The 22,002-nt window shown below is 42.8% G+C and overlaps 1 protein-coding gene across 2 annotated transcripts in view; it reads right to left on the bottom strand.

The window, feature by feature from the left end:
* The window catches only part of nek7 (NIMA-related kinase 7), a 99,683-nt gene that overhangs the window by 34,151 nt on the left and 43,530 nt on the right, over positions 1-22,002 (bottom strand). For both annotated transcript variants that reach the window (XM_034709536.1, XM_034709528.1), the window contains exons 4-7: positions 19,867-19,929; positions 14,420-14,530; positions 4,345-4,453; positions 2,108-2,215 (exon numbers count right to left, since the gene is read on the bottom strand). In XM_034709536.1, the coding sequence (XP_034565427.1) occupies positions 2,108-2,215; positions 4,345-4,453; positions 14,420-14,530; positions 19,867-19,929 (391 nt within the window). The remainder of the gene's footprint in view (positions 1-2,107; positions 2,216-4,344; positions 4,454-14,419; positions 14,531-19,866; positions 19,930-22,002) is intronic.

The raw sequence follows: 22,002 nt of genomic DNA, 5'->3' as shown, positions 1-22,002 counted from the left end.
ACCCCTAGGCCACCACTGCTCCTCTATTTCAAACATCTTGAAAGACAAATTTTGATTTGATATGTCATAACACGTGATCCTAGTAACATAAGTGATCATTCAGGTGATGTTTAGTGTTTATTAAATGTGAATGTGTACATTCTGTGTGTGCACAGTGAAAGTTAAAACATGAATTTACTTGTTACTGTGGTTTTGTGTTGACATTTGCCAAATTAATGTGCGATTTGTTTATCTTTGTATCTTATTTGTAATTCATTATGAGGAGCTGTTTTTTGTTTTTGTTTTTGTTTTGTGGTTGTTTGTCTTGTTTTGCTGACTGTGTGTTAAGGCTGATTTATACTTCTGCGTCTCCCCTACGCAGCAGGGGCTGACGCGGACATGAGCACCACATACTTGTGCGTCGGTGTGTCCGTGTCGCGCAGCAATTCTCCGCCGAAACGCCTGAGGGCAGTGCGGTCTCTCTGATAGCCGGTCGCCTGCTTCCGGTCCCGCTACGATCTCTGTTTACTTTTCCACAGAGTTTCAGAGCGTGTTATGTTAATCTACAGCTGATACATGTTGCTGTTTATCATACAGACATGATTACATGAAGAATAGAGAGGAGGAGATGAAATACACGGCCGATGTGCGGTCGATGTCCGGGATCCCGGAAGTGTTGTAAATGCAAAGACAAAGCCGCCGAGCGGACCAATCACAGAGCTTGCGGTCCGCGTCGGCTCTACGGGGAGTTACATTTTGGAGGAGGTGCACGTCAGCTACGTGCGTAGGCCTTGGCGTAGGTACGGGAGCTACACCGACCCCCGGTGTAGGGTACACCGTTGATTCAACGCAGAAGTTTAAATCAGCCTTTAGTGTGCATGATTGCATATGTGTTGGACCCCAGGAAGAGTAGCCGATGCTAATGCTTGTGCTAATGGGGATCCTAATAAAGAAAGAAAGAAAGAAAGAAAGAAATTAAAAAGAATGAAGATTAAAAAAAATATACACTACCAGTCAAAAGTTTGGACACACCTTCTCATTCAATGTTTTTTTTAATTTTAATTATTTCAACATTGTAGATCAATACTACAATGAGGAAGTTGTTGATTTTTTACTGTGTAGATAATTTGAATCATTTTGAAGTCGACCAGATCCTTACATTTCAGTGTTTTCAGTTTGATGAAGAGTGGGTTTGTTTGTTCTCTGTAAAATGTTCTACTTATAGTTCTTTGGCTCTTTTCTGTAGGATGAAGATCGGGTCTGTGACAGTTCAAAACAATAAACTCATCAGTCCTCTTTCTTTACTTTGCATGGTAGCTCAACGATGAAAAGATGGAACTTAGGACGACAGGTTGTGCTTTTCACAGCAGGATACCCCTAGAAAAGAGGTAAATTGGTGTATTTGAGTCTCCCCCTCTTCCTTCATATTCCTAAAGCCCTTCTCCTACAAAGTGAGGGACAGTAGTGATTTTTTTAAAAGGCTCAAAGTGAGGCATTTGTCCTTTTATAAATACTCTGTGTTGTTGACTCTCCTCTTAAAGCTGCTTCAAGTCTTCAAACACCTGTTTGTAAAGGTGACATTTCAGCACATTGAACCTTCCCGTCTGAACTCTCACACTTCATTTTTGATCCAACCCGAGCCAAGCGGATATCATTGTTGTTGCAGTTTTGAGCTCAAATTCTCACTTCTTTGAAAAAAAAAAAAAGAAAGCGTTATATGATTTCATTTCCTTCTTGTGACAAACGCACCAATCAATGCCAACAATAACCCTGATTGTAAAGTTGGCTGGCTTGTTTTATGGCGCGCAGTCACAACCGAGAGCTGTGTGTGTGTGTGTGTGTGTGTGGAAGTTCTCGGGCCCAGTCTTCATCTGTGTTGGGTTTAAAGGTCAAGGCAACAGGAAGTGGCTAAGTGGCCTATGAAGGGGCTGGGCACAGGCGGCATGACGGCGTGACACATGGCTCTGGACTCACCGTGCCTAATGAAACACATCCAGTGCCGGGTGATTACTGGGAGGCCGCTGTGCGTCTAAGTGTCTGTGTGAGCGTTTGTGTGTTCGTAAAGGAAGAGTGTGTGTAAAGTGTGTGTGTGTGTGTGTACAGGTATGTAGAGGCTGTTGTGAATTACCTAGCGAGTGAGCGGCGGTTGTTTTGGAGCTGAAGAATCGTCCCAGTCCCAAGTCTCCTAGTTTGACGACTCCTGTAGCTGTGATGAATACATTGGCTGGCTTGATATCTGGAGAGGAGGAGGAGGGGAGAGGAGGATGAGCATCAACAGAGCCTCTAGTTACAGCCTCAGATAAATATATTTCCTCTGTGATTGAAGACCATTTGTAAGAATTTTGTTTTTGCCCTCGTCTCTGGAAACATGACTGTAAATCCTTCAGTTTTCAGGTAACGTGCGTGTTAGCAAACCGTTTCTGTTGCTTCTTCTAAAATAACGTTAATGTGTCCAGCGTCAGCCTTTGAAATTTACTGCGACAATATAATTGTAAGCGGCTTTTGAACAGGCGGTCTCTGCTAAGTGGTCATTAAAGCCCAGAGCTCAGGGTTCATTAGTGTCCCTCTGCCATAATCAGAGTCAGTCCAACGGAAGTACACCACCTGTAGCCGTGTGTGTGTATGCATGCGTGTGTATGCATGTGTGTGTGTGAGAGAGTACATTAATATTGCAGTCTGACACATGAGTCCAAGTCTTGATTCGACTAAGGCCCTACTCAAAGTATATGTGCACATAAACACGGTGTTCTCTGTGTTCTTTAACACCCTCACTTAAGTTTCCTGTCAAATGCAACAAAGTTATTCACGCTGAAGAAAATGTTCTGACTTTATGTTCTGATTGGAGAGGTGGTGGATTTAGCAGTGCTGCACATTTATGTCAAAGACACCCATCTGTTTCACTTTAATTAAGTGTGCTATTTATTAACACAGACGAGTTTACTCTTTTGAGACTGATAATTCAGAGCAGCAAACCTCTGTCTGGTAACACTTGTCCCTCATCTCTGTTTTTCTGGAGCTCTGAACCCATTGCAGTCTGACTCATCACTTGTTCAGGTAGTTCTTTTTGGTACTTGTCAAAATGAGCTTGATGCTTATCTCTTCTGTGTCTCATATGTTACGCAAACTAAGAGCTTTTCATTGTATACATATATAAAAAGAAGTACATGTGTTATAGGTGAATTTAGAGTCTCTTAAAGTTAAATTTCCCTTCATAATAAGTAGATAAGATTAAAAATGAATTAATCCCCATTAGAGAAAATTTTGTGTTACAGCAGTTTACAGCAAGAGACAGGGGAGTATGATAATATACTTACAAAGTTAAAATAAAATAATAACTCAAAAAGGAATAAAATAAAATAAAATAACAAAACAAAATAAAATAAAATAAAATAAAATAAAATAAAATAAAATGAAATGGAATAAAATTTGATTAAATTAAATTAAATTAAATTAAATTAAATTTGATTAAATTAAATTAAATTAAATTAAATTAAATTAAACTAAATTAAATTAAATTAAATTAAATTAAATTAATACACATTATGAAATTAATTAAACAACAAAAACCAACCTGAACAAAATGGGAGTTTAAAATTTGGACAAAAATCTGTCACTTTAGAGTTTCTCATTATTTGCATACTTTGAGGCATTGTTCACTTGCTTTATTATTTCCTTATGGTTTTATCACAAGCTATATTTGAGAGGAGTTAGCCCTAATATCAGAATAAAATTCAGTGTATAAGACGCACTTTTAATACCTTTCCTGCCATCTAAAAAGTAAGCTGCATCCACGATTATCTCTCTTTTTTTATTTAAAAAAAAAAAATATTTATTTATTTGTATTATCATGATCCTTTTTTTTATTTCCATCTGTTGGCTTGTCATTTTGTTTATTCTGTTTATTCCTCTTCCTGAATCTCCTTCATTGCTCTGTATTTAGGGTGTGCTCTTGGTCAAGGGGGGTGGGGGGGTGGTGTTAATGTGGGGTATTGTCTGTACAAGTTCAGTATGTCGGTATGTGTGTGTTTATATGTTGCATAAACTCAAAACTTCATAAATAAAGTTTTTTAAAAAAGGAGTAAGCTGCATCCTATAAAATGGTGCAACTAATAAACCTGCATATAATGTAGTCCTTAGAAGAAAGCATGTTCACAAACTCATTCGATGAGTCTCCTCCTTTAGAATTTCCTATTAACAGTTCTGTAAAATCTTGCAGCTCGTTGTTGCTCAATTTCTAAAGCACAGAAATGTCCAGATTGAAGAGATTCATTGTTGTTTTTTTACTTCTGCTGTGCACATAAGCCAGATATTTGTGGTTGTATGTCTATGTTAAGGTGTTTGTGTGTGTGCATTTATCAATGTTACCTCTGTGCATGACCCTCCGAGAGTGCATGTGTTCGAGCGCGCTGCAGAGCTGGACGAAGTACTTCCACACTGTTCTCTCTGGGATAAGCCTCCTCTGCTTCTTAAAGTGCTGCAGAGAAAACACAAACACACACACAGACAATCAAAACAATTTTACAATACCCAAATGAGGCAACAATCGAAATATCTCACAGTAAATGGAAAAAAAGGTCTTGTTTGGCACAGATTATAAGATGGTAGCAAAATGTTTATTCGTCTGTTTGTACGGCATCCATCTCCAGACCGAGTCCCCAGCCCCTGACTCCACCGTTAATGCAACCCAGACCCTTTTCCTCTCAGTCTGTCCTTCTCCTAACCAAACCCTGTCTCGTTTTCTCGATGGTCCACAATGGAAAGCACATGCAGTCTCAGGAACAGAGAGAAGAAATCTGTGGTACCTTCCAAAACTCTCCCATCTGGCACGCAGCTCGTTTGTTAGGCACAGCTTTCAGTGGCACGGGGCTTCCAGTTGTTTTTAGTTCATATATTCATACTGAGTCAGTTATTCTAGGTCATCAAAAAAGGTGAAGCAAATCCAGAGGGGTCACGATGACGACAGGGCTTTAAATTAGGCAGAGAGGCTGTTTGATCCGCCACGACGGAAATCAAGAAGAGATGGGAAGTCATCCTCGAACAGCAGCGAGAAAACATGAGAAGTTTGGCCGTCTGCGGGAATCTCTTAGCAAGGAACAAAGCATGGACGCTAACAGATTCATTACGATTTATACATTTAGCATCGGCTCTTTAATATACATTAAGAGCAGCAGCAAAAAAGTGAACATTTCTGGGGCATTCAACGGGAGGAACAACTTGCATCATACCCTACAACGATGAAATGTTCAAACCAAGCCAGAAACCTTGGTGTAATCTTAGACTCAGACCTTAATTTCAGCAGCCACATTAAGACAATTACAAAGTCCGCCTACTATCACCTTTAGAATATATCAAGGATTAAAGGACTTATGTCTCAGCAGGATGCAGAAAAACTGGTCCATGCATTTATCTTTAGCAGACTAGACTACTGTAACGGGGTCTTTACAGGACTCCCTAAAAAGTCCATCAGACGGCTGCAGCTCATACAGAATGCTGCTGCTCGAGTCCGAACAAGGACCAAAAAAGTAGACCACATTACTCCAGTTCTTAGATCCCTACACTGGCTTCCTGTCTGTCAGAGGATAGACTTTAAAATCCTGCTGATGGTTTATAAAGCACTGAATGGTTTAGGCCCAAAATACATTGCTGATCTGCTGCTGCTTTATAAACCACCTCGACCTCTGAGGTCATCAGGTACTGGTCTGCTTTCAGTCCCAAGAGTCAGAATGAAACATGGTGAAGCAGCGTTTAGTCATTATGCACCACATATCTGGAACACACTCCCTGAAAGCTGCAGGTCTGCTCCAACTCTCACCTCTTTTAAATCAAAGATTAAGACTTTTTTATTTGCCACTGCCTTCCTATCTTAGCTCATTTTAACTCACTTTAAATGCAAATTTTGAATTTACTTGTAATGTATTTCTAATTTTCCTTTTCTTTTCTGTTTTATTATATTTGTCATTTTAATTATGTTCTTTTATGCCTGTCTGAAGGTTTCCAATGCTTTTAATGTTTTAATGTAAAGCACATTGAGTTGCCCTTGTGTATGAAATGCGCTATACAAATAAAGCTGCCTTTCCTTGCCTTGCCTTACAATACAAGTGAACAAGTGATAGTAATTTATAGGGTATGTCAGGCTGGTTGTCTAGACCGATAATGTATGTTTGTACTGTATGCATTACATTTTGCATACCATCTGTACATTCATATTTACACACAATCTGTTTGAACTGCTGGTAATTATCTAAACTATGCAAAACATGACAACCCTATAAGGACCTTTAAGGTATTCCTATCACCTTGTCCTGTGCATATTTGTCTGACTGTACCGCTCTCTGTATGCATTTATTCACAAGGAAGAAAGAGCACATCTCACATGTTTTAGCTTCTCTACTCTGGCTCCTCATAAAATCTAGAATATAATTTAAAACCCTTCTTCTGAATGGTCTGACACCTACGCATCTTAAAGAGCTCATAGTGTCCTATTACCCCTCTAGAACCAAGCTCCAAACATGCAGGCATGCTCCTTGTACCTAAAGTCTCTAAAAGTAGTATGGGAGGTAGAGCCTTCAGTTATCAGGCACCTCTCCTTTGGAATCATCTAATAGTCAGGGTCTGGGAGGCAGACACCCTCTCTACTTTTAAGAGTAGGCTTCAAACTTTCTTTTTTGATCAAGCTTATAGTTAGAGCTGGATCAGGCTTGGACCAGCTCTTAGTTATGCTTCCTTTAACTCTTCCTGTCCCATTAAAGTTACTAACCATAGACCTTTCTGGAGTCCCTGAGCTCCCTTGTCTCGTAGGTTCCCTTGGATCTCTGCTGCTGTGGACGTGCCAGACTCCAGCTGCTACAACTACTACTATCCGTCTCTCCACTATCATCTCTCTCTCTTCATCTCCATCTATCCCTCTCTCCAACACGGTCTCAGCAGATGTGTGTCTAACATGAGTCTGGTCCTGCTGGAGGTTTCTGCCTGTTAAAGGAATTTGTCCTTGCCACTGTAACTTGCTAAATGCTGCAAAGTGCTCTGCTCATGGTGGATTAAGATGAGATCAGACTGAGTCCTGTCTGTAAGATGGGACTGGATCTGATCCTGTCTTGATGTTGGGTCTTTGTTAATAATAGAACATAGAGTACGGTCTAGATCAGCTCTGTTTGGAAAGAGTCTTCAGGTAACATTTGTTGTGATTTGGCGCTATATAGATAAAGACCACTGGATTCATGGCAGTACTGTAAGGATCATGTGTATTAGGGGGATTTATCTCATATAAAAATAGACTTTTGTTTCCAGTCAGGTCAGGTGACAATCAGGGGAAATGACAGGACTGTAAAAATCACAGCTCCAAAGCTCTTCTCGACTTTATAAGAAAGAGTCAAAAAGTGACAGAATGAGAAGAAAGAAGGAGGGAGAGAGAGAGAGAGCTGGATGAGGAGACTGCAAATAGTGGAAGGAAGCGAAGGAAAGAAAGGTGAGAGATGTGTTAAATGATGGAGGGTGTGAGAGAAAAAGAGAGGGGGATAGATTGAGAGAGGGAGGGATAGACCTTGGCCTACATCCAAACAAAGCCTTATTGAGGAGCCATTCTTCCCGTGCCCTCCCATTTCCATATCAGAGGACCGTTTGATGTCAATGGGGGAGCACATAGACACCCACAAACACCACCACCACCACCCCCACCACCACCCTCTCCTCCATGCCTTCTACAGCAAACACCGCACATGCAATATTCTGTAAGTGCATGCAAATCAAGGACCATTTGATTTCATTTGAATTCTGAGATGGTCAGAGAGAGAGAGAGAGAGAGAGAGAGAGAGAGAGAGAAACGATGAATGAGGGAGCGAGAGAGAAAGGAGGAGAGAGCGGCGTGAAGGGCGAGAAATCAAAAAGAATAAAAAATGTTAAATTCATGCATCGGGGGGGGTTCTGTTTTACATATGGCACACTGTACGAATGTGTTTACTTCACATTACGGCCTGAGGAGGAGGAGAAGGAGGAAGAGGAAGAGGAGGAGGAGGAGGAAGGGGGTGCTAATCCATGGCACGCACCTCTGGACTGCTACTGTTGTATTTGAAAAACAAATCATTTAGAACAGAGTAAGAGACAAATGATGCAGAGGAGGGGTGTAAGACCGGAGCCATAAGGAGTCGACACATGTTCCAGCGTCCTCTGTAGCGTAGCAAAGAGAGCAGTGACACTCAGAGGTTCGTTTCGTACCTCTCCAGGCTGCCACGGTACATCTTCGCAAAGCGTATCCATCAACATTTGTGTGAGAGAGCGTGGATACACATTCTGAGCTCACAGAGTATAACCCTATGAAAGTATTCAGTGTCAGTGTGTGTGTGTGTGTGTGTGGGATATATAACTGTGGTGTATGTGTGTGTGCCGAGCCTGCCATGTTCACTCTCTTGTACCACTAATCCTCGCCTCTCCTAATTTGCTGTGTTGAACTGTGCAGATGTGGAGCTGCTGAGTATGACTGCAAACAGCTTGTCGAGCTCTGCCGATACAACGCTGCGGCATCATTTATGCATGGGAGAAGACCGGGCTTTTTACATGCACACCACTAATTTGATATACTGGCAGGTTTTTATAATAACTGCTGCTTCGGTCTAACTCAAAGCTGAATAACAGGGTGAGTCTGGGATGTAATCGCTTTCACTTTGGAAGAACCCTGTTCTTTCTTCTGCTCCAATCTCAACAACATCCACCCACCAAAAACACACAGTTGATCTGGGTTTAAGACATGATCAACTTTACACATCCCTGGGCTCAAAGCCGAGCATTAAGTGCTTTATTTTAGAAATACATTTGCTTTTATTTTGCCTCAGTGTTGATTTTGCGGGTGAAATCTAACAGCTCTTTTCTGAAGGGGAGCAAGCAAGATGTAAACGCTGGGCCGACTTTCCATTAAGACACATTGGGCCCGATCTACTAAAGGTTTGCGTGTATAAAAACACGTGCAAACTTGATCGCGCGCGCAAAGCTGACGTACTAACCGGGAGCACCGAGGATTGCGTCTGTCAAATGAGCAAAATAGCACTCGCAAATCATTTAGCGTGTTTGCCTTCATGAATATGCAGAATACATGTAGATCATCAGAACGCGCAAAATACTGGGAGGAGGAGATGCAAATGTAATCATTTAGCACACGCAATGTGATCTATCAAACCTGAAGCAGATAGCGTGCGCTGCATTTGCGTCTATATTTAGCACGTTTGAAAGGCAGGTGCAAACTGGCACAGCGTTACGCACTCTTGGCTGCGGTCACTGTAAAGCTCATCATAACATCGCTTTACAACATGCCCGCAAAAGCTGGGCTTACAAGCATTATTAAATGTTTTAGTCAATCAAACCAAGAGAACAAAATAATAATAATAAAACAACACAAATTCAAAGCAGTTCAGCACCACGGATAGCGCCCGCATCATTCTGACACCCACTTTAACTTTTTCAACTAATGAGAGCACAGTAGGTCACTGTATCAACAGATATAAAGTTTAGTCAAATTGGCACAGCGGCCCACATCTTCACATATAAACAAAAAATCAGCATGAAGTACTCGGCCTACTCACCACTGTCTGGACGAGCCTTAAGCTCCGCGGACTTGTCCACGATGCACTATATGTCCATTTTCTTTGATCTGTCATTCTCAATAGATAACATGACATGTCCACTCAGTCTCTCCTGTCCCATCGTGCTCATCAAGGGGTTTTTAGTTCGTTTTAACGTGAATGAGCGCTCACTAAGCCGCCAGGCAGCTTGGTGTAACTCCTCATCTCGTGCTTGCAGCAGTGTGTTGGGGTGAATTGCCTCAAACATGTTCCCAGTTCCATTTAAGCTGGTGAATCTTTGGGACAGTTGCTGGATGATGATATCAGGCATTGAAAACGTTCACCCGAAAGTTGCTCCCTGGGACAGTGAGGCGACTGTCTTCATCCAAGTGACGCCTAACTTTTCTAGAGCAAGAGTGGCAGACTAGGCCTCATCAAATCGCTCTCTAAACTCCATCAAAACACTGATTGTGTTTTGGAGTAGAGTAGATGTGTTTATTTCATCGGCAGATCTTCTGTTTTTTCTCACATCATTCACCTTTTCACAGATGGCCTCCCAAAACGCGTTTCTAACGCTGAGATGTCTCTGCTGGAGTTCACCGATGTGTTTATTTCCCTCCTCCACTAAAACCTCCAACTCCATGTCTTCAAACTTCATTTATCGCTTAAGACCACTCTGTTCTCTCAAACTCTACATGGTGACAGCCGATAGCACACGCAAAATCCTCATTAAAATAGGGCGGTCCGCACCACTTTTGCACTCGTTATCATTTGCGCACGCAGTCTTAGTAGATCACCCGCAACACGCCCAGAAATAACACGTGCAAAATTATTATTTGCACACGCAAATTAGCGCTCGTTATTTGGGATCTTAGTAGATCAGGCCCATTGTGAGAGTAAGCAAGTAAGTAAGTACATTTTATTTAGTATAGCACCTTTCACAGAATAAAATCACAAAGTGCTTCACAGGAAAATATCCAACACATTAAAAGAAACAGACCATAGCATAAATAGAACGTTAGTCTGAACACAGTGAGTCAAAGGCCTGTTTCAATAAATGTGTCTTCACAAGTTTTTTAAAGGCGACAACAGAGACAGCTGAACGAACATTAACAGGAAGAGCGTTCCACAATGTCGGTGCCACAACTTCAAAAGCACGGTCACCTTTTGTTCTTAAACGAGCTCGAGGGACAACCAGCAAGCCCTGGTCAGAAGACCTAAGTGGCCTACTGGTGAGGTAGGGGTGGAGCAGGTCGGCGATGTATTCAGGAGCCTGACCATGCAGAGCTCTGTACACGAAAACGAGAACTTTAAAATGAATCCTAAATTTTACTGGAAGCCAGTGTAGGGAAGATAGAATCGGAGTGATGTGGGTTGTCCGGCTGGACTTGGTCAACAGCCTTGCAGCAGCGTTCTGGTATTGAGTATTGAGGCGAGAAACAGCAACACATGTAGAGGAGGAATAGACCAAATGATCCCCAAGTTTATCAAAAATGTCCCTTAAAATAACAGCTTCTGTTAAAAAAGCTCACCTTGAGTTTTTAATATACACTACCAGTCAAAAGTTTGGAAACACCTTCTCATTCGAGGGTTTGTATTTATTTTAATTATTTGAAACACTGTAGATTAATACTGAAGACATCAAAACTAATCTTAATTCACGACACAATTAGCCTGAGTCGACCTAATGAAGAAAACTCTTCTGTACAATAAGAGACTCTCTCTTCCTCTGGGTTTAATATTTGACTGAGGAGGTACGGTATATATAAGGAGGGTCTCTTCTTACAAGCCTCTGTAGACATGTGTGTAAATACACTGATAGTAAAGTGAAGGCACATGCATACCTACACTACCAGTCTGATGTTTGGAAACACCTTCTGATTCAAGGGTTTGTATTTATTTCAATTATTGTAAACACTGTAGATTAATACTGAAGACATCAAAACTATGAAAGAACATATATGGAATTATTTAAAGAACAAAAAAGTGTTAAACAAAGCAGAATATGTTTTAGATTTGAGATTCTGTAAAGTAGCCCCCTTTTTCCTTCATGACAGCTTTACACACTCTTGGTATTCTCTCAGTCTGCTTCATGAAGTGGTCTCCTGGAATGGTTTCTAATTAACATGAGCCTTGTCAAGAGTTCATTTGTAGAATGACTTGCCTTCTTAATGTGTTTGAGACCATCAGTTGTGTTGTTCAGAGGTAGGGTTAGTACACAATGGATAGCCCTATTTGACTACTGTTGTAATCCAGATTATGGCAAAACCAGATTATTTCATAGTTTTGATGTCTTCAGTATTAATCTACAATGTTGAAAATAATTAAAATAAGTAAAAAGCATTTAATGAGAAGGTGTTCAAACCTTATTGTATAAAGGACAAGAGATAAATGTTAGATTGAAGCTAGAAAGCTGAGCTCAGTGTCTGTTTCACACACGACACATGCTGCAACTTTATGACCATTAATCATTCCTTCATTCTTTACAGCTTCCCTTTCACAGCCCAGGCATGTCAACACAGACTACAGGGATTAAAGGGAGTTTGCAGGAGGCCTTATATTAGTTGGTTTTTGGTTGCAGTATGGGAAGGATGATTCAGATCGACTCAGTGTCCAGATTGTCAAATTCCAGTAACAGCTACAAACCGCAGACCTCCAGCTGGCCGTTCCTGCACTTATAAAAGACCATGTCAGCAGTTTCTTTGCTCTATGATGTATTCCTTTGACGCCAAGTGTGTGTTACGGTTTGGACCGGCTTTAAGTTTGTCAGTAAATGTTTAAAGAATTTTCTCGGAAATAATAAAACACTGGATGTTGATATTTCTGATAAACCAAAGTGCCGTTCACACGTGCACGAAAATCCTGAAAATTCCAGACATCAACCAAGTAGGCTGCATGTGTAAACGTAAACAGACTAATTTTAAACCCTGAGCCAGACTCCAGCTGCTACAACTATCTGACCACTATCATCTCTCTTTATTCATCTCCTCTATCCCTCTCTCCAGCACTCATAAAGAGCTCATAGTGTCCTATTACCCCTTCAGGACGCTACGCTCGAAACATTCAGGCCTAGTCCTTATACCTATAGTCTCCAGAAGTAGTATGGGAGGTAGAGCCTTCAGTTATCAGGCCCCTCTCCTTTGGAATCATCTAACAGTCAGGGTCTAGGAGGCAGACAACCTCTCTACTTTTAATAGTAGGCTTCAAACTTTCCTTTTTGATGAAGCTTATAGTTAAGCTGGCTCAGGCTTGGACCAGCTCTTAGTTATGCTGCTATAGGCTTAGACTGCCATACTGGGATCCTGTCTTTCCCTCTCTCTGACTATCACATACTTTAATTCTTCCTGTCCCATTAAAGTGACTAACCATAGACCTTTCTGGAGTCCCTGAGCTCCCTTGTCTCGTAGGTTCCTCTGGATCTCTGCTGCTGTAGACGTGCCAGACTCCAGCTGCTACAACTACTACTATCTGTCTCCCCACTATCATCTCTCTCTCTCTCTTCATCTCCCTCTATCCCTCTCTCCAACACGGTCTCAGCAGATGTGTGTCTAACATGAGTCTGGTCCTGCTGGAGGTTTCTGCCTGTTAAAGGAAGTTTGTCCTTGCCACTGTAACTTGCTAAATGCTGCAAAGTGCTCTGCTCATGGTGGATTAAGATGAGATCAGACTGAGTCCTGTCTGTAAGATGGGACTGGATCTGATCCTGTCTTGATGTTGGGTCTTTGTTGATAATAGAACATAGGGTACGGTCTAGACCTGCTCTGTTTGGAAAGAGTCTGAGGAGAAGATGTGTTGTGATTTGGTGCTTTATAAATAAAGACTGATTGAATTCTGGTTCAAGCTTCTAAAATGTGAGAATGAATTTCACTTATTTTTTTAAGTTTAGTTTAAAAAAGCGTCTGCTTTGTTTTGATGATTAAAAAAAGTGAACTAATTTTAAGATATTTGGTTAAATAATCAACACTGAAAAAGAGGTGCAGCCCTACTTCACCTGAAGAACTTAAAGCTCATGTACATGGATCAGATCTGATGTGGGTCACTGTGTTATCTGAGTTGCTCGTCTCTCTCTGAGGGTTTAAAAACAGAATGTTTGTTCTGCAGGATAAAGTTTTACAAGTTCAGTTTCCTTTTTTCTGAGATTTTTCCACTTAAAAAAAAAAGAAGAAGAAGAATATGTGTTGATTGCTCTGGTTCATTGTGTTCTCTTACATCCTCTGTAGGTGTGGTGACCCTCTGTCTGGTGCCCCCACCTATTGTTAATAATAGAACATAGAGTACGGTCTAGACCTGCTCTGTTTGGAAAGAGTCTGAGGATAACATTTGTTGTGATTTGGTGCTTTATAAATAAAGATTGATTGAGTCAATGTGTGAGTGCAGAAGGTAGAAGTCTGGAGGATTATATGCTCCTCCTATAGAGGAGGATGCTACAGAGTGATGATGTCGTTCACATTCTGCAGAGTTTCTCTTGTCTGGATGTGGTTTTCCCCCGGTCCCTAAACGTCCTCATACATGTTGTAGTAATACGAACACAGACACAGTCACCATTATGGAAGACGACGATGACTGCTCTTCACTGGCGACCCTGCCGCCCCCTCAACAACCGGGTTAATGGAGTATTTCAAAATGTGAGAGAGGTGCATGTGTGAACGGCAAGTTCCCCAAAACATCAGGGTCTGGGTGTCCTGAAATTATGTAGAAAATGTCAGGAGTTCATGCGCGAAAGGGGCTGAAGACTCGGTATATATTTATATTTTCTAGTCCGTCTTTACGGCTATTTCCGTTGACATGTTCTCAGAAAACTTCTAGACCACATAAACAAATAAATTGCACTTTCAGCAACCTGGGCAATGCTGTTAGCGGCTGGGTTTTTGCTGTTGTGGAGAGTGCCGTACCTTGATCATACGTGAGAGGTCCCCCGCATCTGCCAGCTCCAGGACTATGTTCAGCTCATTGTCCTCGATAAAAGATGCGTGGTATTTTATCACATTGGGGTGGTTCAATTGCTGTGGGAGGAAGAGAAAAAAAAAACAGACATGTCATGGAGAAACAAGCGAACAGAAGACATGTCGGTGGCACTTGTCACATTAAGAGCCTCCGTGGTCACACTACCTAATCCAAGAGTGGGAAGCAGTCCTTGTGGAAGCTACACATAGACGCTTACTTGTTAAAAAGCAGAATATAAACAATCTTATTAGCTGATAATAGCAGAAGTTTATGTCATTAGTTGTGCATTCCACTCTACTTTCACCACCAATTAAAAAATATATATATATGAATCCACATTTGGGAAGTGTGGACCTAATGAGACGGTTTTGTCCTCCAGTGTGACAAAGCTGGGTGATATGTCACAACAACCCCTCTGTCTGTGATGACAACAACCCATGTGTGACACACACACGCACACACACACACGCACATGCACACACAAACACGCATGACAGGCTGACATGGCTGGCAGTCAGAAAAACAAGCATCCCAGACTCATCTCTGGCTGAGATTTCTTCCTGTTGGTTGGTCAATAAGGCAGGAACAGCATTCCCCGTAGTAAACAAAAAGTCTCTATCCATCCAGAGTAAGAGGGGGGAGAGAGGAGGGAGGGAGAGAGAGAGGAGGGAGGGAGGTGCAATGAAGGGAAAGAAACAAATGACACAGTGACACAGACAAGCAAAAGGAATGATGGAGACAGGGGTGAGAGGAAGGAGGGGAGAACAAAGGTGAGAGAGGGGGAGAAAAAAAAAACGGAGACTGCTAAGGTGAGTAAGAGAAACGGGGGGAGGGGGCAGGGGAAAGAGGGGATACGTGGAGAGCAGGAGACATGGAGCTGTGCGGTGTGGCGGTGTGGATATGTGGATGGGAGGGGGGTGATGTGAGCAGACGGAGCAGTGTGACACGCGTCCTCCACTCGGCTCCGCTCTGCTTTCTCTGCTGTGATTAAAGAAATGTTCATGCTACCGGATGATGCCGAGAAGAGGGGAAAGGAGAGCGCAGTACAGTAGAGTACGCAACACTACACTCTCCACTCCATCTCTGCATCCCCTCCACAATCTCCCCTCATCCTCGCTCCTTCTCTCTTTCCCTGCCTCATGTCTCCATCTTTCCTTCTCCCTCCCCTTGTCCTCTCTCTCTCTCTTGCCAGATGTATTTTTGGCTCGGAGTGGCAGTTCTGCACGGCTCCACACTGTAGCACACCCAGAGAGTGATGACAACCCCCCCTCCCTCCCCACCTCCCTCCCCGCCACATAGCCCACCCCTCTCTCTTCCACAAATCGAACCTCAGGCGGAGGATACAGAGAAATAAAGAGATATGCTTACATGCAGATGTTTATATAAATGATGGATGGGAGCCTACTGCAACAACAATCACTCATTGGGAAATATCACACAGAGGCTTGCGTGGTTATGTAATTACACACCAGCCTGTGTAATTACTTAATCATGCAAGAACCAATGTGATATATTTAGTTAGCTGATGATCTGTTTCAATGAAGAACAAGATACTGACGGATGCTATCTGATGGTAAATTAAGCATGATAATAAATTAGGTTACAGTGTATTTATAAAGGGAATAACAGGCTCATGGGGAAGCTGGCAGGAAGGAGAAGTGTAGCTATAAAAAGGAGGAGGATTTAGGGTCGATCCAGGAGGAGCTGACGCCTTATGTAGCATGACATATCTGTACTTTACAATTTACTGACTGAGAATGTGAGGACTTGCTTCTAAGGCAGATCTATGTGCGAACTGAACCTGCAAAACAACTATATTACAGATAAAGGCGCCTAAAGAGGACAGGGAAGATATACGGAGGGTATCAGGGGAAATGAAGCCACTCGCTAAAGGTTCTCTGTCTTATCACTGAAGTCTGATAAGGAGCAAGCGGCAACCTCCGGTCTTAAAATATGAAGCCCATGTGGAAGTGTTAAAAGCTGCAGTTCATTGGGGTGCTGGTGGCCTAGCAGTCTAAGCGCCCCACTTATAAAGGCTACAGTCCTCAACGCAGAGGTGGCCAGTTCCACTCCCAGCCGGTCAACTATCTATTGCATGTCTTCCCCGACTCTCTACTCCCCACATTTCCTGTCTCCCTTCAGCTGATGTAACTTAAAAAAAAAAAACCTGCAGTTCATCAAGCGTCCACTAGAGGCTGGCTGCAGAAACACCGGAAACCACATACACACCCATTCAAAGAAGACGATCTTTACTGCAGAAATAAACATGTTTACTGCCTGGTTCAAAAAACAGTTTAGGTCTGAGCAGCTAATTTCTCTGTATTAGGGCGAACTTTTTCATAACTCATCATTTTTGAAGATATTAAACTTATGAGTTTTGCCCAAATAAGGGCATGGCTGACTTGATTGACAGGCAGGTACCCTGTAGCTGTTAAGGCTGATTTATACTTCTGCGTCTCCCCTACGCAGCAGGGGCTGACGCGGACATGAGCACCACATACTTGTGCGTCGGTGTGTCCGTGTCGCGCAGCAATTCTCCGCCGAAAAGCCTGAGAGCAGTGCGGTCTCTCTGATAACCGGCCGCCTGCTTCCAGTCCCGCTACGATCTCTGTTTACTTTTCCACAGAGATTCAGAGCGTGTTTTGTTAATCTACAGCTGATACATGTTGCTGTTTATCATACAGACATGATTACATGAAGAATAGAGAGGAGGAGATGAAATACGCGGCCGATGTGCGGCCGATGTCCGGGATCCCGGAAGTGTTGTAAATGCGGGAAAGACAAAGCCGCCGAGCGGACCAATCACAGAGCTTGCGGTCCGCGCCGGCTCTACGGGGAGTTACATTTTGGAGGAGGTGCACGTCAGCTACGTGCGTAGGCCACGGCGTAGGTACGGGAGCTACGGGGACCCCCCGCGTAGGGTACGCCGTTGATTCAACGCAGAAGTATAAATCAGCCTTTAGTGTTAAGGCTCAAAGCCCGCCTCTTTACCTCACACTAAGTTTGGTTGAGTTCAGCATTTCCAATATGGCTCCCGCAGACGATTGGCTTCAAAGCAGCACTTCAAAAACAGATGGGTGACAACCATAGACTGTTTAAATAATGGATGTAGTATCAGTGACGTCACCCATCTGTTTCTGAGGCGCTGTTTGGAAGCCAATCATTGGCAGGTGACATATTGGAAATGCTGAACTCAACCAAACTTGGTGTGACGTAAAGAGGCGGGGTTTGAACCTCCTAGCCAACAGCTACAATGTTCCCACCTGTCAATGAAGTCAGTCATGTCCTTATTTGGGCAAAACTCATAATCTTAATATCTTCTGAAACTTCACCTCCCGTACAATGTGTGCCTATAGAGATATTAGCTACGTAGACCCAAGCTGTTTTTTTAACCAGGCTGTAAACATGTTTATTTCTGCTGTTATGATCGTCTTCTTTGAATGGGTGTGTATGTGGTTTCTGGTGTTTCTGCAGCCAGCCTCAAGTGGACGCTCAATGAACTGCAGTTTATAACACTTCCGTATGGGCTTCATATTTTGAGACCGGAGGTTGCCGCTTGGTGTCAACACGGATACTACATCCGTTTATTTTACAATCTATGAAACGGAGCCAAGACATGCACTTTTTATTTTTTTTTAAAGATAAAAAACACAAAGAAGCAAACACAAATACATCGTTACAGCGTTTCTCTGCTGATTAGGACAGATCCTTAGTCTTCAGGATACAACCTAGCTAACCACAGTAAGACACACAAACAGCTGTAGGATTTCAGCAATGGTGAAACTAGCAGACTGGCAGGGAGCAGGCTATTTCCTGAAACCAACATTTAGACCAAAGAGCAGAGAGAGGAGTTCTCAAGTTGAAATCATGATGCCAGAACAGGAGAGTACAGATGAATGAGCAGACATAAACACGGAGAGACAAACAAACAAATAGGCAGACTGTTGAAAGGCCATGACTGACTAAGTGTGTGTGTGTGCGCGAGTGTGTGTGTGCATGTGATCACACGCCAGTATGTGTGTCATTCCAGTCGGTCCATGCCAGTGTGCCTCTCATTATTCTGATTTGGCTGTGTCTCCTGTTGGCCTGTCTAGCGGGGGATCAGGCAGAGGGGCTGTCTCTCTCTCACACTCGGCCCGTTATTATCAGGCTGGCTGGGCAGCGCGGGGCCCCGGCGTAACTTCCATGTTCACTTGCAATCAGCTTACAGGATGAAAGGAAGTGAACAAAAAGCTCCGTAGGGGGGGAAGACGAACGAGAGAAGGGGGAAGAGGATGGATGAGACATAGCATCTGGGTGAATAAGGTAGAGACAGAAGAGAAGGGAGTAAGAGGAGAAGACAGGAGCGTGGAGGAGGAGAGGAAGAAAGAAAATCTTGGAGACAAACAAAATATTGTGAATTACACCTGGTGGAGTGTGACCTTTAACCCTTGTGTGACCCCTTTTAGGAGGTCAGATACAGATCAAGGCGAACACTGCTGTCTCGTGCCGTCAAGTGCATGATCTGCGACTCAGATTACCGGGTCTTGCCTGCAACTAAGTATCGTCTTTGATTGGCTTGTGGAGCTGGAGGGCTCCAATGGTGTATTTGAAGGAAACTAATTGGTTTAGTTTTCTCTCCCTTATGCGCACATGTGAGCATTCATATGTGTACAAACTGCCTCAAGTGCACACGCATGCGCAGGTCGGCTTCACGTATGGAAGGCGGCTGGACGAGGCTTGCATGATCGCACCCACAAACCACAAGCACACACAACTCTGACATGCGTGAGGTGTTGCAGACAGGAGCACATATCGGATCTGTCATTAGTTTGTTCATTAGTATTTGAGAGGAGCCCCTCTGACACGTGTTTATGGTACTTTGAGAAGTGAAACCGCACCGCTGGAAAAAAAAAAAAAAGCAGGAATGAGGAAAGATAGGAGGTAAAACATCAAGAGGCACATGTGGGAGACAGCTAAATTTCCATGCCGATGCTCTGAAGACCGGCTCTAAACATTACAAAAAAAGATAAAAACAATAGCTTTGGCATTAAAAAAAGAGAGTCAATGTGAGCCTGGGGGGATGTAACACTGCTGCACCCCTACACACACACAAACACACACACACACACAAGCCCAGGAATCCAAAGAGACTGTAATACACATGTACTGTACAGTCACACACAAACTCATTCATATTCTCACTTGTGTGCACAAAAACTCAAACAACCCCCTGCACATTCATATCCATGCAAGCAGGCGTGCACAGGCATGCACGTGCCCACACACTCACACACAAACCCAGAGCCGTCTGCAGCAGATCAATTGTTTTCCTGTGGTGGAAGGTCTCAGCTGAGGCACCTTAAGAGAAAAGAGCGCAGCACATGACGCCGTCTCTCCCTCTCTGGTTCTTTACCTTAAGGAGATCTATCTCTTTGATGCAATCTTGCCGAGCTTTGGCATCCATCAAGTCGAATATCTATCAAGAGATCAAAAGAAGAGGGAGAGAGAGAGGAGAGGGAGGAGAGAGAGGACAAGAGAGGGTGTTATGACAAATTCAAGAAATGGTAAGATTGAGAAACGGAGTGAAAAAACACTAAACAGAAAACATGGTTGCTGTTATCTGGAGGGTGGCGTTGGAGTGACTACAGGTGTTTCACATCTGAGCTACACACACATACACATACACAAACACACACACGTCCTTGTGTAAGGTTTGAGGTGTGTGTGAGTGAGTCTTTGTGTGCACATGCTCTAGTTGAGCCTCATATCCTCCTGGTGGTGTGTATACGTGTTCAAACTAGTGTCTCCTGTATTTACTGACTGTGCACGTTTCCTCTTTAGTGCACGTCCACCAAGAGAGCAGAGTCAGTGTGTGGAGGTAGATCAGCCTCAACACACACACTCACACACTCTACTGTACCACAATAGAAATCATGCACAGTGAGAGTTAAACTAGTGTGGTAGGACTGGAGTAGAAGTCCATCAGACGGCTGCAGCTCATACAGAATGCTGCTGCTCGAGTCCTAACAAGGACCAACAAAGTAGACCACATCACTCCAGTTCTTAGATCCCTACACTGGCTTCCTGTCTGTCAGAGAATAGACTTTAAAATCCTTCTGATGGTTTATAAAGCACTGTATGGCTTAGGCTGATCTGCTGCTACTTTATGATCCACCTCGACCTCTGAGGTCATCAGGTACTGGTCTGATTTCAGTCTTTAGAGTCAGAACGAAACATGGTGAAGCAGCGTTTAGTCATTATGCTCCACATATCTGGAACACACTCCCTGGAAGCTGCAGGTCTGCTCCAACTCTCACCTCTTTTAAATCAAAGACTAAGACCTTTTTATTTGACACTGCCTTCCTATCTTAGATTATTTTAACTTTTTAACTTTTTAATATATTTCTAATTTTCCTTTTCTTTTCTGTTTTATTATATTTGTCATTTTAATTGTGTTCTTTTATGCTTGTCTGAATGTCTCCAGTGCTTTTAATGTTTTAATGTAAAGCACATTGAGTTGCCCTTGTGTATGAAATGTGCTATACAAATAAAGTTGCCTTGCCTTACAGTCGATTAGAGCGGTGTGTAGTGTTTGAATAATGTTTCTGTTTTGAAATGGCAGAGAACATTTAAGAATCTGAGAACTTTTTTCCTACATTTTTCAATCTTTACATCCGTTTCAGAACACTTTTCTGACTCTGATGAGATGCATTGATTTTGCAGTGATGATTCATGACTTTCTGCAGAATGCTCTACGGTCCAGACTGAGAACCAAACGTGATAAGGCTTCTGCTGTTTGAGAATCTAGACTTTGAAACAGGCGGCCAGAGGAGATCAGATGTGCAGAGTCAGTCTCTTGTTTTATTTCACTATTTCAGAGACAATTGGATTCTGTGATTTTATTTCAAACTTTGAATTGATTTGTGTTTGTTTATTGCAATTATCTCTGCTTTCATGTTTGTTTTCTTTTTCTTTAAAGCTAGGGTTGGTAGTCTCGGTAAACTAGCATGAATTTGAATGCAGCTTTTCCTCATGACTCCGTCTAACCCCTCCCCTCCTCCCTCGGAGCTCCTCCAAAACGACGCCCCCCCCCGCTCACATGCACGAGCGCCGCTGATTCTCGACCATACGATCGTGACTGATTCAAAACCGGTCCTCACCAAAACATTATCATAGTGAAAGTTAAAAACACAAACAAACATGGCTGCTGTTAGCACTCACAACTGTCATGCTAGCATTATCCAGTTGTACCGGTGACACGATATCAGGAGAAAAGTTATAACACATATATAATACTGTAACAACTCTACTGTTTGATAAACATGTTCAGTGTAGATGTTCTTAATTCCTACAGTGTTGACGGTCAGTGAAGGCATCAGGAGAGGTGTAGAGTGTGTGAGCGGGAGAGAGGAGAGACAAGAGGAGAAGTTCTTCATTCATTCAAACATTGATTGTTGCTTTGTTGGTTGGCGTGGTAACGGCCGACAGTGACCGGTTATTAAAACTCAACGTGTTCACGAATCGGCTCGTCATCACTACAGCGTCCAGA

The sequence above is a fragment of the Notolabrus celidotus genome, chromosome 2 (assembly GCF_009762535.1).
Source record: "Notolabrus celidotus isolate fNotCel1 chromosome 2, fNotCel1.pri, whole genome shotgun sequence".
Lineage (NCBI taxonomy): Eukaryota > Metazoa > Chordata > Actinopteri > Labriformes > Labridae > Notolabrus > Notolabrus celidotus.
Note: the sequence above shows the minus strand (reverse complement) of the source record. Positions and strands in the feature narration are given on the sequence as shown.